The sequence below is a fragment of the Mustelus asterias genome, chromosome 12 (genome assembly GCF_964213995.1).
Source record: "Mustelus asterias chromosome 12, sMusAst1.hap1.1, whole genome shotgun sequence".
In the NCBI taxonomy this organism is placed as follows: domain Eukaryota; kingdom Metazoa; phylum Chordata; class Chondrichthyes; order Carcharhiniformes; family Triakidae; genus Mustelus; species Mustelus asterias.
Window position 1 is genome coordinate 105,304,456 of NC_135812.1, and position 18,467 is coordinate 105,322,922.

The 18,467-nt window shown below is 42.2% G+C and overlaps 1 protein-coding gene across 3 annotated transcripts in view; it reads left to right on the top strand.

Annotated features, from left to right (window-relative positions):
- Positions 1 to 18,467, top strand: part of cep112 (centrosomal protein 112) — a 483,816-nt gene that overhangs the window by 264,027 nt on the left and 201,322 nt on the right. For all 3 annotated transcript variants that reach the window (XM_078226009.1, XM_078226010.1, XM_078226011.1), the window contains 3 exons: positions 1,187 to 1,322; positions 14,189 to 14,296; positions 16,584 to 16,766. In XM_078226009.1, coding sequence (XP_078082135.1) covers positions 1,187 to 1,322; positions 14,189 to 14,296; positions 16,584 to 16,766 — 427 coding nt within the window. The remainder of the gene's footprint in view (positions 1 to 1,186; positions 1,323 to 14,188; positions 14,297 to 16,583; positions 16,767 to 18,467) is intronic.

The window sequence follows — 18,467 nt, forward strand, 5'->3', positions numbered from 1 at the left end:
TCCTTGACCAAACTATCCTTTGTACATTCAGGACATTTCCCTCACTTGGGCCTTCCTAGTGGGGTACGTTGGCAATCCTCTGGAGGGCAATGCACCTCATGTCTCGAGATGTACCAGCTTTTACTATTAAATTGAACTTCTGAGTCTTGGAAATGGGAATTTCTGATGCAATGGAGATCTATTCCCTAAATCTGTCTCCTTGTCATTGTCCTCTGCCTATAGCAAACAAAGGCCAGGTACGTAGGCCATTCATCCCAATGATGGCAGATCACATCAACCAACCTGTACCAATAGACAGAGTACTGACCATACTCAACCAGCCCACGCTTGTAAAACTCAACATAATGTTTCATGTTAAATGTGATTCTGCGACTTGGCAACACTTTGTGAACAATCTGGAGTGTGCGAGGAATAACATTAAAAACAATTTTAAATTATCATTTGGGCTCTCAATATGGCACACCATTCATATGCATGGACCCTCCCTCTGCAGGTAAAAAGAATATGTCCAGGCATCGCATTTTTTTTGAATTAAAGGTCCATGCTAACACCTCAACCAATCAGAGGTAACTTGCCAACAAATCAACACCCATGAGACCATGGAGGGATTTGAAAATAAGGATACAAATTTTAAGATCAAGACATTATTTGATTGTAAACTAATGTAGGTCAGTATTCACAGTAATGATAGGGGAATGGGACATGTTGCAAGTTAGGACATGGATAGCAGGGTTTTGTATGACCACAAGTCTAAGGAGGATAGAATGTGGGAGACTGGCCAGGGGTGCATTGGGATGGTCAAGTCTAGAGGTAATGAATGAGGTTTCAGCAGCAGATGAGCTGAGACAGAGATGAAGTCAGATGATGTGACAGAGGTATTGAAACCCAGCAGTGAGATAAACACCCAGGCAATTTGTTCTGGTCATTAGTTGAAAGATATGTCGGCAAGGATATCTGGACAATCTTCCTGGTTCTTGCTTGAATAGTCCAATGGATCTTCTACCAGCACCTGGGCAGATAGAGCCTTTTCTGAAAGATAACATCTCTGGGAGTGTAGCATCTCTGGTGTGAATCTCACCTGCGCAAGAGTTTTATTACATGAAGATAAAGGTTAATGGTGGGTTTATTCTGTGAGACTTAAGATACTTATAAAGAGTATATTACTGAAATATTTGTGCTTATTTAGCGAGAAAGAAGACCAGCTGACAAGGGTGACTGAGATGCAGAAGCTCCAAGCCCAGAAGGCAGACGCAGCTTTGGAAGAATTCAAGAGACAGGTGGAGCTGAATTCTGAGAAGGTCTACTCTGAAATGAAACAGCAGGTGAAGCTTCTGCTATTGAGTCGAAGGAATTTATTAAGCTTTTGTGCCAGACTATTTCTGCTTTTATTAGCAAGTGCAAGTTTTCACAATCATCTAACTACCTCTGAAATGTTTTTCACTAGTGGAGGCCGAAGGTGTGCTTCAGTTGTTTCACGTCATTACCCACCCAAACAGCAAAACAAAGCTTCTCGTTTTCCGAAACTGTATTTAAAATGTGAAAAAATGAATCACTGTATTTTTGAGGTGACTTGTTCATTGCAAGCTGCTGACTTAGTGCTGCTTCCAACTACTAAACGAGATAGATTGGCATCTATTTCAAATCGCCTAGATTGTTCAAATATATCTTTTTTCCTCACCTTGTTCTGATCCTGCAGGCCATTTTCCAGTTCTGAGTGAGAAGTCAGGAAAGCTTTTGGCTATTGACCCAGTGTTGAGATTGAACTAGCAATAGCACCGTTCAGTATCCCCCTCCTGCACAGCACACACACACACTTAGCCTCCGCCAGACACCTCCCAAGATAGTTGCAGCGAAGATCAGAGACTCGCTGGAATGGGAAGTTCCATCTTCATCTCTTCAATTTATGACACAGCCTTAGCTTTACGTTAGCGGTAAAGTACATGGTGCCAATACAGAAAGCGTGAAATGATCTATTTTCCAGCAGTGATACCTCTCCATGCTAAGTACATAAAAAAGGTGCTGTTGCGAGATAAGCAGTCCCAAGACTTCTTGCTGGAGAAAACAGGCTGGCATAAACCCTGAAGCTGCAAAAAAAAAGTATGTAATTAGATGTGGAGTAGCAGAGGTTCACATGGCTTTAATCCACCTGTTTTCCTCAACCAGTGTTCTTTTAAGTGTGTGCTCCTACCCACTCTGTGTATATTGAGTTGTAACTAACAGTAAACATGTGCTTAAAGAGTGTGATGCAGAATGTGGCTGTATTCAGCTTTAAAACTCAAACAAACCTTCTTCCATGGCTGTGGTAACAGCACATTTTATTCTCCTCATCCAGGCTCTTGTTGGCTGCTTCTGAGAATTCTTCTCGATTACACATTTGGCAGCAATGCATTTTATCATCAGCCAAATGTTTTATCCACATTGATGCAATATAGTCTTCAAATTCCATTTTCTCTCACATTTGACAAGAAGCACATGGATTTGGGGGAGTTCCTGAAGAGAAAAGACATTTATTTGACATGCAAACTCAAATCAGTAGCCTATGGCCACACTATATATTAATCTATCTTTCTATCTTCAGAGACTGATTGACCTGCTGTGTATTTCAACAACAATGATCATTTGTATCTGTGCAGCATCTGAAAGGCAGAAAAATGTGACAGGATGCTTCACTGAAGTGTAATTAGATAAATACTGACGATGGGTAACTAAAAGAGGTGGGTTTTAAGGAGGAAAAAGATACAGAACATTTTGGAAGGAAATTCCAGAGTTTTGAGCCTACATGGCTGTAAAGAAAGGAATCGGGGATGCATGGAAGACGGTGCTGGGTGGCACAGTGGTTAGCACTGCTGCCTCCCAGCACCAGGGACCCGGGTTCGTTTCTGGCCTTGGGTGACTCACTGTGTGGAGTTTGCACACTCTCCCCGTGTCTGCGTGGGTTTCCTCCGGGTGCTCCGGTTTCCTCCTGCACCCCAAAGATGTGCAGGTTAGGTGGATTGGCCATGCTAAATTCCCCCTTAGCATCTAAAGATGTGTAAGTTAGGGAGAATAGCCATGGTAAATGCACGGGACTACGAGGAGAGGATGGAGAGGAGGGCCTGGGGGGGATGCTATTTCAGAGAGTCGGCGCAGACTCAATGGGCCGAATGGTCTCTTTCTGGCACTGTAGGGATTGTATGAAAAGAGTTCCCAGAGGCCTGTAGGAGTGATAGATCTTGGGAGATAGGGAGGGATAAGACTGTAAAGCGATTTGAACAATCACTTGATGCAAATTTGAAGCTTGATAAATTGGTTAACAAGCAGGAAAGGTCAGTCAGTGAGTCCAGGGGTCATATCAGCTATCAATGGTGCCTGCAATGGGAAATTGGGAGGTGGCCAGCAGTTCAGCGGGAGTAGGATAGAGACAGCAGGATGTAGGTCTCACAAATGAGGTGAATTTGAACAGGGTAGGCATGGAAATAGGAGATAAATGAGAGAAAACTGTGGATTCATCAGCAACAGAAGCAGGTGAGTGGATTTTCTCAATCTTAGTGACAAGCCTACGAGCTCCTCACATTAATGGCTGGAGGTGAGTGTGGAAGTAAGTGGGTTTTAAGGCAATAATAATTAGTGGAGGAAAGAACCTGGGATTACTTTGCATTTCATCATGTTTTGGGAGAGGAAGCAGGGTTGGCAGAGGAGGGGAGGCGTTGATGATGCTTGGCATGGTCCAGCCAGATCTGCTGACAAATGGCTAAACTAGTTGAGTGCCGGATACGTTGATGTTTGCATCCTTTAGATTTGAGGGAACAAAGGTGGAAGTGAAGAAGGAATTGATTGGTAACAGTACTTTCAAAAGTGATGCTAAGGGACTGATGTCATAATAACGAAGAAAAAACACTGAACTACACCCAGAAATATTGGACTTTAAATAATACCTGAGGTTTTTATAATGAACACAAACCATTGGCTGACGTGCTGCAGAATTGCTCTGAGAAACAATAGAACCCCACCTGGTTGCCAGACAAGGTGCTTCTAAAACTATCCAGAAGCTAATTGCCATCTCCGATGGAGACAAGAGATATCCTGTGTAATGTCCAGATAGATTTTGTGGATTCGCCTACCCACTTGGAATATGCAAAGAATGGGTTAAAAGCCAGCTGAAAAGTTGCCCTAGGTTGTCTGTCAGTGTGTGTGTGTTCTGTGAGAACAAGTGCTGCGAGTTTTGACCAAGAATTAAAAGCCAGCAACCACACACATAATACTCCTGCAAAGAGCCATTTTCAGGTATATTCTCAATCTCTCTCTCTGACTGTGGAAGTCAGCAAAGACCGCAGCTGAAAAGAGAAGCTTCTCCACCAAACCACACAACACTGGAATCGGAACGCCAACTATTCACCTGTTAAAGTCACCTCAACTGGATTCTTGAATCGCAACACTCAATCACCTACTGCTCACAAATCAAGGACTGTTCTGTATCCCTTTTTTATAGTTAGTTACTTTGAACCCAATTCTCCCTTCTAATCTGTATGAATGTATCTGCATGTGTTTGACCATTTTCTTACCTTTTGTAATTAATAAACTCACTCTCTCTTTAACCCAAGAAAGCCTGGTTAAATTAACTCCTTTTCAAACCAAACTATTGGGTCTGGGAAAAAGGTATCCATGAAAAAGAATCCTTTTAGATTAAATTTAATCTTGTTGTGACAAACAGAGGGGGTTAAATAAAGACAGGGAATCAGTTCATCCCTCCTCGCCGGGATTGTAACGATTTTGGGGGAGGCGGCATCCCAAATTGGTGACAAATCGAGGGGTCTCACTCGGATCAACAACTTTGGGGGAATCTCACCTGGGTTGGGTGGAAACAGTGATTGAAAAGATCGATAGCTTACAGAAGTATGATGGTGAGTGGAGGACCAAAGGCATGGGGTTGGGACTTTGACACTGCAGTTGTAAATGATTTGAGGGAGTTTTTTCTGGGGTGGCACAGTGGTTAGCGCTGCTGCCTCACAGCGCCAGGGTCCCGGGTTCGATTCCCGGCTGGGGTCACTGTCTGTGTGGAGTTTGCACATTCTCCCTGTGCCTGCGTGGGTTTCCTCCGGGTGCTCCGGTTCCCTCTCACAGTCCAGGGATGTGCGGGTTAGGTAGATTGGGCATACTAAATTGCCCCTTAGTGTCAGGGGACTAGCTAGAGTAAATGCATGAGGTTAAGGGGATAGGGCCTGTGTGGGATTGTGGTCGGTGCAGACCTGATGGGCTGAATTGCCTCCATCTGCACTATTCTATGATTCTATGACAGGATCAGAAGAGGAATGTTTTAGGGGGGTGAGGAATACAAACAGTTGATTGGTGCTATTCTTATCTGTCCTTGAAAGGAGAGGCCACGTAAGATAGCAGTGCCAAGGGATGGAACATTTGTGTGATGGGAGAGATTAAAGGGAAAGCAGGAGGGAAATATTCTTGGAGAAGAAAGCAAGTTGAGTTGAGTTGTGCTGACAACTGAAATCACTGAGGATCAGAAGTCACTCAGTCCAGAGGCTAAGGAAGGAAATGAATGGAGGTATATGGACGAGAAGTTCAGGGTGAGGCTTGGCTGGGCTATGGAAAATAAGGAAGTCAGAAGAATGGAACAAGATGAGGTGCTCAAAGGATGAGAATGTACCTATGGACTAGGAAGAGGTCAGGGATGCGATTTGGGCCACATCAGTACATAATCACAGCAGTTCAGGCAAGGCTAGTGAATCAAAGTATAAACAGGTGTGGAGACTTGGGTGGGGAGGGATAAGGATTGGTCACCCATAAGTCAAGTTTCCATCAAGGCCATGATGTCAATTCAATCATCCACATTAAAGCCTTGGATGGCAAGCACCATGTTTGCAGGTGAATAAACTTGAGGCAAATCAGAGAGAGACAATTTGATGCTTTGGCAGAGTTCAGGCGTTCAGCAGTGGAATAGATGAGTAGGCTGGAAGCAGAGTTGGTGAGATTAAGCCCCAGTGGATGGGGTGGGCAGGAAATTTGGCGACAGTGAAGATTGGGGAAGTTGGAGTTGTTGCTTGTGAGGAGGCTATAACAGATTTATCCAAGAGATCATTGAGACTTTCGAACATTTTATTTCAAATTTTCTTCCTTGGTAGCAATGTGTTAAATTCAGAATTTCATTCAGGATTTTACTCCACCATAACGTAATGTTATTCATCAAAGGGTGATTCTGAATAAAGAGCAGGCTATATATACACTAGTACCTGTTGGAATTCACCATCATTGGCTGTCCCTCGATTCAAGGATGGCGTTTACTCAGGCTTACATGTCTCTGCTATGGGTCTTCATGTGACTGACAGGCTGATTTCTGACTCATAGACCTTTGGGCACAATGGGGCAGGATTCCCCATGGGATAGTGGATTCCGGAGTGCAGGATTTGTTTCCTTTTCTTTCCTCTCTGCCACCATTCGTTAAGACATTGTGACTCAAAGCATGATGCAGTTTGATGGACAAGTTGTCGCCATTTTGATTAGTTGGGAGCAAGCTCCTCCTGGTCATTAAACGTCATTGCTGCTGCACTTCAAGGAGAGTCAGAATGTCTTTGAAGCATTTTCTTTGTCCACCCATGGAACATTGGCCATTTGAGAGTTGAGAAAACAGGACCTGGTGAAGGAGATGCTTTTCAGCTATCTGAACAGTGTGCAGTCCATCAAAGTTTATTTCTCAGGAAATTTGCCTGAATACTTGTCAAGAAGGGCAGTAGCATTTGTTCACTGTTCCTCCCAATGAATCCAGGGGATAGATCTGGAGGCATTGCTTATGGAATTTCTCTAGCTCTCTTATGTGCCATTGATGCACAGTCCAGGTCTCACTGCAGTACAGGAGTGTGGTGACGACAACTGCTTTGTACACTTGGATTTTTTTTTGAATTGTGGAACTCTTTGTTGTCAAACATTCGCCATCGTAGCTGATCTGGTTTTCAATCTGCTCGCCAATGGACAGTCCGAAGGATTTGCTGGTTAGGTGCACTGGCCATGCTAAATTCTCCCTCAGTGAACCCAAACAGGTGTTGGGGTGTGGTAACTAGGGGATTTTCACCGTAATTTCACTGCAGTGTTAATGTAAGCCTACTTGTGACTAATAAATAAACTTTAACTTTGTGAGCAAAGGAGATTTTATCCATTTGACCTTGGTCTATATATAGCCCTGGTAGCTTCAAAATAGCTTTCATGTTCTGATGGTCAGTATATTGTTAGATCTCTCAAGACTTTCTCTTCTCACCACATGCCCTTGGCCTTCTGGATTTGTCTCAGGGTGTCAACCTTGAGCTGCTGGACTGCTGCCTTCATGACTGGAAATCTTGGTTTGATCTGCCAGATAATGAAGGGCCCTCATTTTAGTTCTAGGAATTCAACAAGTTTGAAAATTTACACGTACCAAATACATGTATCGGGTATTAGGCTGGAATAGATGACAGGCAATTGGACAAATCATTTGAACGGGTTAAACAATTTTTTGGAATATGACTCTTAATCTTTTTGTTAACTGTCTGAGTCGATACATTTATGTAAAAACAGAGGAAAAGGCATTGAAAATAGATGAAAGCCAGAATAAGAACTCTCCCAGAACTTGCTCGCTGTGAAGATAGATGCATTTCTTATCACATGTTCCTGCTGTGTGCAAAACAACACTTTCAATTGACTCAAGTCAATCTAATCTGGAGTTTTCTTTTCAATTGACCTTTTTGAAGTCTCATCACCCATGTTATACAATGATTTGTTATTGAAAAGCTGTATTCTTCCTCTTTTTTGTTAATTTTCCTAAGTGTCAGCCTTGCTCATTCGGTAGTACTCTCGCCTCTAAGTCAGAAGGTTGTGAGTTCAAGTCCTGCTCCAGAGTCTCAGCGAGTCCTGCTCCTAATCTGGGGTGACACTCCACTCCAGTGGAGTGCGGAAGGAGTGCTGCACTATCAGCAGTGTCATGTTTCAGGTGAAACCGAGGCAGGTGTAAAGGATCCCTCTGTTTATAGAAAACCAGGAATTCTCCTGGTTTGCAAACTCAACCAACATAATTTACAAAGAAAATATGATTATCCTGTTACTCTGTGGGACCTTGTCTCCACATCATGACCTTGTTGCAGATGAGTTGCTGCACCGCCTTACATTGCTTCAGTGACTACTCTTCAGAAATAGTTCATTAGCCACGAAGGGCTTTGGGATATCTTGGGGTCATGAATGGCGTGATGTAAATGCAAGTGCTTTCTTTCTGAACAGAAACAGTCCTCAGAGCAGCGCTAAATACTTGGATCCATCCACAAACCCCTCCTTGCATTTCACCAAGGCTTATGTGTTTTGCCTTAAAATTAGGGATCAGAGGAATGGTACGGTCCCTGGCAGGAATGGAAAGTCTGTACCCGCAGCAACTCGGATACTTTCAGGCTGTTTTTTTTTTTAACTGCACCTCATGCTCATCCTGAAATCACACTGAAAGTTGACCGTGTAATTACTTTGGAAGTGTGGATTTTGTGGGTTGCATAATCCTTACAGCACCATTGGTTCCTCAGGACAAGTTCATTTTGCCGAGGGGGGGAAAAAAAATTTAGCTTCAAATCAGGAAACACTCTTGTAAGGAATTCAGTTTTCCACTGTTACTAATTGATCCCAGCACTGATGCATAAGAATAGATTGCTTCCAAATGACATGCTTTGAAGTGAGGTAAGCTATGAAGTCCAACACAGTAACTTTTAGGGCAGCAACTAAATCTGTTTCATCGTTCATCGTTTAACTTATCGCCAGCTTTCTTGTCATTCCAGTCTGTGTTTGTTGTGGACTGAAGATTGGGATAGTTTTGGCATTATTAGAAATTAAACTGCAGTCTGATAAATTGGGGGAAATCATTGGAGTGGGTTTGTTTTTCAGGTGGAACGCTATAGTTTTTAACCCATTATTACCCAGTGCACAATGCAGCGCCATCTGGTGAATCTATAAACAAAAATGAATTGACTGCAAGAATAATCAAGTTTTCCAATTAGACGTCTTTTTTTGGAAAGTGGAAATATTTAGCTGGAAAAACGCTCACTTTAGTGAAGCACAATTGTCGGGAATTTAAACATCAGATTAATCAAATGTTCATTTTTCAGATTTCATACACTCATCCTCAGCCATTTAAAGCTGTGTAATAACAGTGCCTGGGTCGAGTGGAATTTGAGAGTGGTTGGACTGGATTCAGCATCAAGTGGGGCATTTTGATGAAGATGCCCCAGCTCAAGTTGCAAGTCTACCATGACTTGTTTTTGTTTTCAGCTATTTTCAGATTGATGGGACAAATGTTTGAAGTTTAAGTTTATTTTTATTAGTCACAAGTAAGGCTTACGTTAACACTGCAATGAAGTTACTGTGAAATTCCCCTAGTTGCCGCATTCCAGCGCCTGTTCGGGTCACTGCACCTAACCAGCACGTCTTTCAGACTGTGGGAGGAAACCGGAGCACCCGGAGGAAACCCACGCAGACATGGGGAGAACGTGCAAATTCCACACAGACAGTGACCCAAGCTGGGATTCGAACCCAGGTCCCTGGCGCTAACCACCGTGCCACCCCAAATGTACAGGTTGTTTTCGATTGCGCAAGCTTTCACTCAGAAAGTCCATAAAGCTGTCTTGCCACTGTTTGCTCCTCACACCAGAAACCAGAGCCACAGCTTTGCCACAGCTGCTGCCGAATATTTAATTGGGTTTGAGCTGAAGCACAAGTTTCCAAGACTGGGAAAGAGAAAGATCTGCAGGCAGCTAGTTGATGACAGTATAACTGCTTGTATCAAACAAGCCAGTCTTACTGTCCAGGAGACCAGAGGGTGATAGACTTCCAGCAAGTTGCTGTTACCTCAAAATGGAGACTATCTCCCAGGTTTTACCCTCTCCCAGATAGTTTTTATTGGTTTTCTCCAATTCTCTTAGAAAGTTGATTAAGGATGATACACTGAGCTTGAAAATAGAATAAAGCTGATGCCTAAAGATAAGCGAGAGTGGAGAGGAAACACAAAATACTAATTCGTATCAAAGAACGGGGCGGCACGGTGGCACAGTGCTTATCACTGCTGCCTCACAGCGCCAGGGACTCGGGTTTGATTCCCAGCTTGTGTGGAGACTGCACATTCTTTCCATGTCTGCGTGGGTTTTCTCCGGGTGTTCCAGTTTCCTCCCACAGTCCGAAAGACATGCTGGTTAGGTGCATTGGCCGTTCTAAATTCTCCCTCCGTGTACCCGAACAGGCGCCCGAGTGTGACGACTGGGGGATTTTCACAGTAACTTCATTGCAGTGTTAATGTAAGCCTACTTCTGACACTAATAAATAAATGTAAACTTAAAAGGGTCCAGAGGGGCAATTTTGTCACACAGAGGGTGGTGAGTGTCTGGAACAACCTGCCAGAGGTAGTAGTAGAGGCGGGTACAATTTTGTCTTTTAAAAAGCGTTTAGACAGTTACATGGGTAAGATGGGTATAGAGGGATATGGGCCAAATGTGGGCAATTGGGACAAACTTCGGGGTTTAAAAAAAAGGGCGCATGGACAAGTTGGGCCAAAGGGCCTGTTTCCATGCTGTAAACCTCTATGACTCTATTAAAGATAAGCTAGAGTGGGAAAGAAATGCAAAATGCTAATTCATATCGAAAAACTATGATTAACAATATTTTTCAACCTTAAGAACTCTTTGAGTATGAATATTTTCCCATTTTTCCCCCTACTTGCCCCTCTCATTGGGATAGAACAAAATTCTGGTCATTTGATTCAGTGAAGAGCAACGGAAGTTGCCTTGTGTTTTTTTCTGATTTCAATGTTCAAGTGTTTAAGCAGAATCTTTGTGCAGTTGCCCCACCCTTTGATTGTACATTGATTTTGTCATCATTTTTTATGCTGGGGTACAAACCAAAAACTGCTAGGCCTTCAGCCCCATAGTGTTTGTCATGTTTGTAGAATTCTGCTGGGAAGATGAACTTGTCACGAGGCCTGGTTACAGTGGCAATTCTCTTATTCTACAGCTAATCCTGATAGTCTGGCTTTTTCCTTTGCATTGGATCTCAGACCTGAGTTGAAGTTGCTAATTGCACCATTCAGTCCATGAGACATAATTTTAAACAGAACCAGGTTTAATTTCCTTCCCTCCCCTCTATTGGTTTTTGTGTACTTTAGATTTCTAATCTTTGATACCTGTTGTCTGAGTGAACTGGTTACATAGTGAAAAACTAAAAATTCACCTCGCACATACTAGCACAACTTAAAAGGAAGCATTTAACTGAGGCAGTCATTTCTGACAGTGAAGGATGAGGCTCCTAACTTTCAGTGGACTGAGGATCTTTGACAGACTTTCAAGCTCCCGTTTTCATCACTGACCTTCGCAGTGCGTCACCGTTTTTGAGGAAATATAGCGTGATGCGTATGACTGGCACGAGGGACAAAGATCTCAAATAGACTTAAATACCTTGAGCTGTCAGCGACACATTGCATTTTTAGACCAAAGTGGAGTGATGCTCAACTCCGTGCAGGTTTGCCCATATAGTGAGGGAGTAGCAGGAATTGACCCATTGCACAGAACCACATCTCTTGTTGCTTCTACCTGGTGCCTGATGGTCTCACCAACCAAATTTGGTAACAGTTTTTAATGGAGGTTTGTGTAAATGGTAAAAAAGGACTTTCAAGCATTGATGGCAAGTATTGGCAAGTATTCCTTCTGTGGATAAAGAACAGGTAGTTTTTTTTAAAGTTTATTTATTAGCGACACATGTAGTTTACATGTCCAACCATTGGTTGTGAATTATGAGCGAAAGAAAGATTGAAAACATTTTCATTCCTTGTTTTTTTTACGGTCATTATTCAATTGTCTCCAAAGGACACTACCCTATCATTTGGCCTGGAATAGAACAGTGTTCTCAGGTTTCCACCACCCCTGATCAAGTTGCTTAAAGCTATATGAGAATCTTGTTCCCCTTCCATGACCTGTTCTACCCTACTTGGCAAAACATTGAATCCGTCCTGAGGACCTCTCTCCAGAAAGGGTAACATCACCAACTTACTGTGCATGGGATCACAGGCACAAACCTACTTCTTACCATAGCACCGAGTAATCCATTGGGCCTCTAAATCACACTAATATTCTGTCATTTGTGGACTAACGTCAAATTAATCTGTCATTGGGAAATTGTTGGAATCTATTATTAAGGAGGTTATTACAGGATACTTAGAAAATTGTAATTTGATCAGACAGAGTCAACATGGGTTTGTGAAAGGGAAATTGTGTTTAATTACATTTTTTGAGGAGATAACAGGCAAAGTGGATAAAGGGGAACCTGTAGATGTGGTGCACTTGGATTTCAAGGGGGCATTTGATAAGGTGCCACATTAAAGGTTACAACACAAGATAAGAGCACATGGTATAGGGGGTAACATATCAGTATGAATAAAGGATTGGCTAGCTAATAGGGAGCAGGGATCAAAGGGTCTTTTATGGGTTGACAAGCTATAACTAGTGGAGTGTCACAGGGATTAGTTCTGGGCCCTCAATTATTTACAATCTACATCAATGATTTGGATGAAAGGACCGACTATATGGTAGCTAAATTTACCAATGGCACAAAGATAGACAGGAAAATGGATCGTCAAGAAAAGGTGTGGAGTCTGCAAAGGATAAAGACATGTTAAGTGAATGGGCAAATATTTGGCAGATGGCAGATAATATGGGAAAATGTGAACTTGTCCACAGGGCAGAAGAATGGAAAAGTAGTATTTTATTTTTAAATTGAGAGACATTGCAAAATTTGGTGGTATGGGGGGGAGCTAGGTCCTGGTGCAGGAATCACAAACGGTTAGTATGCAGGTCCAAAAATCATTAGGAAGACAAATGGACTATTAGCATTTATTGTAAAGGAAATTGGATATAGAAGTAGGGAAGCTTTACTGCATGTGTACAGGGCATTGGTGAGACCATATTTGGAATAGTGTGTACAGTTTTGGTCTCCTGATTTGAAAAAAAGATATAATTGCATTAGAAAGAGTACTTGACTGATTCCTGAGAAGAGGGAGTTACCTTCTGAAGAAAGGTTGAACAGATTGGGACTATAGCCATTGGAGTTTAGAAGAATGAGAGGTGACCTTATTGAAACATGTAAGATCCTGAGCGTTCTTGAGAGCGTGGATACCAGGGTATTTCCACTTGTGGGAGAGACTAGAACTAGGAGGCATAGCTTAAGAACAATTGGTCCCCCTTTTACGATGGAAATGACAATTGTTTTCTCTCTCTGAGGATGATTAGTGTGGGGAATTCTCTTCCCCACAGGACATTTGAAGCTGGGTCATTGAATTTACTCAAGACAAATTCTTGATAGAGAAGGGAATCAAGGGTTATGGAGGGAAAATAGAAAAACAGATCAGCCATGTATTAATTGAATGGCAGAGCAGGCTCAAAGGGCTGAATGCCCTACCCCTGTTCCTATGTCTTATGTTCCTAAATTGTCAAGAACATCTTCAAGTGGATTCAGGAACTTGGTACATTGCTGCAGGTAAATAATGTGAGTGAACATAACATTCAAGAGGTTCATACGGCTGAAGTATCGTTCCTGTCGGCTGTGAAATTACAAACCAGATTCACAGGAGCTGGAATAAAAAGGGTGGCCAACTTGTTCAACATGCACTATCTCGCTGCCAGTGTCAGTGCCACCAGCACTCAATGAAGACACAACTCCGGACCAGTAACAGTTTTAACCAGTCACTGCGTATCTTCGAACCATCCTTTACCCAACTGCACAATGGGTTAACCTGCTGCTTTGATAGTTTCAGTTTTCACTGTATAATTTATATTCCTCAGATCAGTCTGCTGATGCCTCAGGGACAGAATCTGTAACTGAAGGAGGTCTTTATGCAAAGGAAAGTGGCAAATGCATTTGAAGTTTGCTTCTGATCCTGATTTGATTGATTTACTTTGTCATCAGATTTTTTTTAAACTTTGTTCTTTATAAAATTTGATTTTTTTTTAACTGTTGCTGGTGGTGTTTAGCAGTAAAGAATATTTCTTGATTGTATTTAAGTAGAAAACAAAAATTAGCTGCTGAAACGTAATCGCGGTTTAACCACATACTGGACACGTTTTGTTTAAAGCTGTACTTGGTGGAGTGAAATAGTTATAGATTTTTGTCTCTATGACTACAGTGTCAAATCAAAAATTCTCTCTTTTGCATTTTATAGATGGAGAAGGTTGAGGCAGATCTAAGTAGATCAAAATCTGTCCGAGAGAAGCAATCAAAAGAATTCTCTTGGCAGTTGGAGGAACTCAAGCAGCGATATGAACAACAGGTCTACATAGTCACATTCTTTTTTACTTTTATAGAAACAAAGATTTTCTGTCTTTTCAGAAAATGCTTAGAATAATTTGGGTCACTGGAGGATTGAGTGTAAAACAATAGTGATTTTGATTCTGCCACATTATCTTTACACTCATTATATCAGGGTCCTTGGGAACCTGTCATTTTAGCATTCAAGTGTACTGCGCGTTGCATAGAGTGACCAGTGATGCTGCGGTAAATAGGTCTTGCGGGGGGCGGTGGGATGGAGCAACGATCTGTTTGCCTTATAAGGAAGATGAGAATGAAAGGAGGAATAAGGATAAGGTGCATTCATTATAATGAAGAGGTACAAAGTATTACCCATGTCGAGGCTAATCGTTACACTGGTCCAAGTAGAATGAACCCACCTCCCACACGTCGCTGGCCAAGCCAGCAGAGGAAGCATCCGCGGTGAAAAGTGTCTCTTTACATTGCGATGGCTGAAGAAGATACGACAAGGGGTTACTGCTTAATCATTTTGGGGTGTTGTGGGGAGAAGAAAGAAAAACGTTCGTATTAATATCAGTAAAAGTATTTGTTACTAATTAGCATTAACTATGAATGCCCTTCCAGTGCACCTGTTTTCTTTTAAACTAGACATCGGTTTTGCTTTAAAATTGCGAATTCTTGTTTCCCCTCATGGGCGAGCACAAAAGTCCTAACCGCAAAATGTTGCCTGCCATTGCTTTTTTCTTTGTCTTCTGCTTGCGTGCCTAATCCCTCTTCAATTTTTTAAGCATCTTTCTGTTTGAAATAATAAATAATTGAAATATGTAGGGCTGCGTCACGAACGTAAGCAGCGTTGGAATCAGTTCAGTACAGGGCAGTGGAATCGAAACTGATGAATATTAGAGCAGTGCTCCACAATGCGGGTTTGTAATGTAGTGATACACTAGCAAAGTCGTCGCAAAACAGCAAACCTTGGCTTTATTGTTTGCGTGCGGAGGAAAGGGAGGAAAAGCATTACCATTTTCAAGATTGAGTGTGTCTGTGGTGAAACGTGTAAAGAAAGTTTGAATCGAGACGTCCCTTGGGGTCGAATTTATTAATTGATTTCAGTTTGAAAGTTGCCTAAGGGTTAAGTGCTCTTAGAATGCCCTGCGCATGTAGAAACATTTGAGAGTGATCTAGCCATCAGCTGTTAAACAAGAGAATGTCTGTGCTTAAAATGAGCTTATATCTTTTGGTCCGAACGACATCTCGACGAAAATCAACCAAAACTGAAGAAAAATGTAAGTGACTGTTCCTAGCAGCTGTGTGGCCTGGCATTTGCTTGAAATCTGGCATCCTGCAGGCCCCTATTCATCACCTGCTTCAAAGCCAGCCTAGCTGCCTATAGTCAGAAGGCCAGGTAGGGTGCCATTGTGCACAGTCTGGGAGGATTAGTATCAAAGCAGTAGAAAGTAGGCCTCGGTTTCATACTACCATTCAAACCTAGTCAGAAGAGCTGAGGATTGGCCCAGGTCACAGTATCCAGCTTGGTAGGGACTGAGAACAGAATATTGGGGAATAGACTGCTTTATGTGTAATCATAGCGAGCTACCAGCACAGCAGGCGTCCTGCTGAACACGTAAGTCTGTTTATTTCAGAATCACGTAGCTGACAGCGAGATAATGCTCCGGCTTTCATATAAAACGACTGTAAGTTGGTTGATTTTTGTCTGCATGGAAATGGAACTGTAGAATCGTAACCTGCTGATTTTTCCACAAAAACAAAATCCAAATTCCATTCTGCAAAGATTTAAGGGGAAAAAAAACCTTTTGTGCGTGTTTTCATTGAGCCCTCATTTTTAATTTGAATAGCTGCAGAAATCGGCATTTAACGGTTCCATAAGGATTAGGTTTTACAGTTTTATAGATATATAGTTTTAGGCCAGTTATTGCTGCAACAGAGAAATAATATATATCTATGTATATAGTCGGAGTTTCTACAAAAGATATTGGTGGATTTATTGTTTTTCTATTCAGGGGTATTGTGGATTTATAGGCAATTTGCAAAAATGGGGTGGGAGGGGTCGATAAGATTGAGCAGGTAATATAATGAGCAAATTCAATGGAGTGCTTTAGCACCTGCAGAGGGGCGTTGGCACAATGTCACAGAAATGTTGTCTCGCATTGGGGTGGAAAAGAAAGAGAAATATTTTCGACAAATTGATCAATTTAAGAGGAATTAGGAGAGGGAAAAATGCAGCAGAAGAATTGTTGTCATGGCAACAGTGATGTAGTATTGATGAACAGTACTCTTCCTTGTCCAATCAGATAGTAGAATTGAAGCTGGAGCATGAGCAGGAGAAGACGCACCTATTCCAGCAGCACAACGCGGAAAAAGACAGCCTGGTCCGAGAGCACGAACGCGAGATAGATAACTTGGAGAAGCAGCTTCGCGCCGCCATAGTAGAACATGAGAACCAGACCCAGGAATGGAGGAGGCGAGACTCGCAGGTGAAAATGGCTGACGTTTCTTTTTGTCTATTTTGCTAAAATAATAACAAAAAATCTTACTTTAATATGGTAATAATGCAATACGTTTTTTGGGAGCGTTGGAATTGCATGCCTGATCGCCGATTTAGTGGGGGCGTGCTGCCCTTGGCGTAAGAGTGTTCTAATGCCGGATGGGGATAAATAAGCTTAATCTGCAGAAACTGCATGTTGCCAGCTTTAAAACATCCCCTGATGCGATAGACTTTGGCCTTTCATTTTCACCTGGAGTCACGGTCCCATTATTTGGATTTCTCCCGTAAACTGGGAATCGTACTTCCTTTGTCAAACGCGTAAGTCGAATGTTCACGTTTTATCATTTATTTTTATTTTGCTCTGTGGGAAGCCACGCATCATTTTTATTCCCACCCCCCTGCCCCCCCCCCCCCCCCACCCCCCCCCCCACCCCCCTCCCAACCTTCTCCCCAAAATCCCTCATTTTTTTGCACTACTGGATATCCTGGCCGCGGAGCATTCTCGAATTTGTGAGGTTTAGACACGTTGCTCTCCCCTTGAGTTTTTTTTTTGTTGCTTTTTCTTCCCAATCCCTAAACTTAAGAGTCACTGTTGGAAGCCATTTGACAGAATAACCCCCAACTGTGGACACATTTGAAACATCAAACTTATGGATGAAATGTGCATTGTCAGCATGGAAAATGATTTAGATTAGTTCTGAGCTTTTTTTATAAAAAAAAAACTTTCAGATGTGTTGTGTTTTTGAGCTATAAAACCTAACTCTATCAGCAGGAAGGAAAGAGGCCTGCTTGAAACCACTGCAGAAAGATTAAGGGAATGCGGTGAGATATAGTTCGATGTCTGCACCGTCAGCGAGTACAGTAAAACCAGCACAAAAATAGCCCCAGATGATATTAAAATTGTCAGGTTGATGCCTGAAGAGCATTTATTTGAAGAATACCGATTCAAAGAAGGGAGTTGAATGCATTAGAAGCAACCTCTAAAGCATTTTACTGTTACCTTGCACATCACCGCAGAAATGGGTTTAAATTGTTCACACCCTAAGATGTGACCGCAAGGGTTATTCTCTTTCAGTCAGCTTGCCCATGCGGAGTTGGCGCTGCTAACATGTTGCCCATCTTGAGCCATCCGCACTGCACGGTGCATGAACTTAATATTTTATTTCAAAAGTAATTTTATTCAGGAAAAAAAATAATGAACCACAACTTCAGGGATCCGCAGTTGTTTGGCGTTGAACATGAATATGAAATGGTTTCTAACAAAAGAAGAATAAAACCCAACGCAATGTGCAAGGGCGGGTCCGCTGTGTTTGAGCCACTGCTTTGCATTTGTTGAGGGACTCGAAGCTCCGAAGGGTTCAGGGTTCCACACACAATTTCCCACAATGGCGGAGGCTCTTCTCATGACTTACACACATACCAGATTTTTGTTCAACATTTTTGGGGTGATGACTACACCAAAAATGGCTCCATTATCTTAAAACTGAGTGGAAAATTGTTTTATTTATTTAGATAACTGAAGCTTGCCAAACCGTTTTGCCTGGTCAGACCAGTCTGCTTATCGTGCTCCATTAGAACTATTAATTTTCATCATTTGTGAATAGACCATCTTGAAAAGGTGGAAACCTCAACAAAATCCCAACCTCCTGTATGTATTTTAGAAACTGCAAACGGAAACGGAACGCTGGAG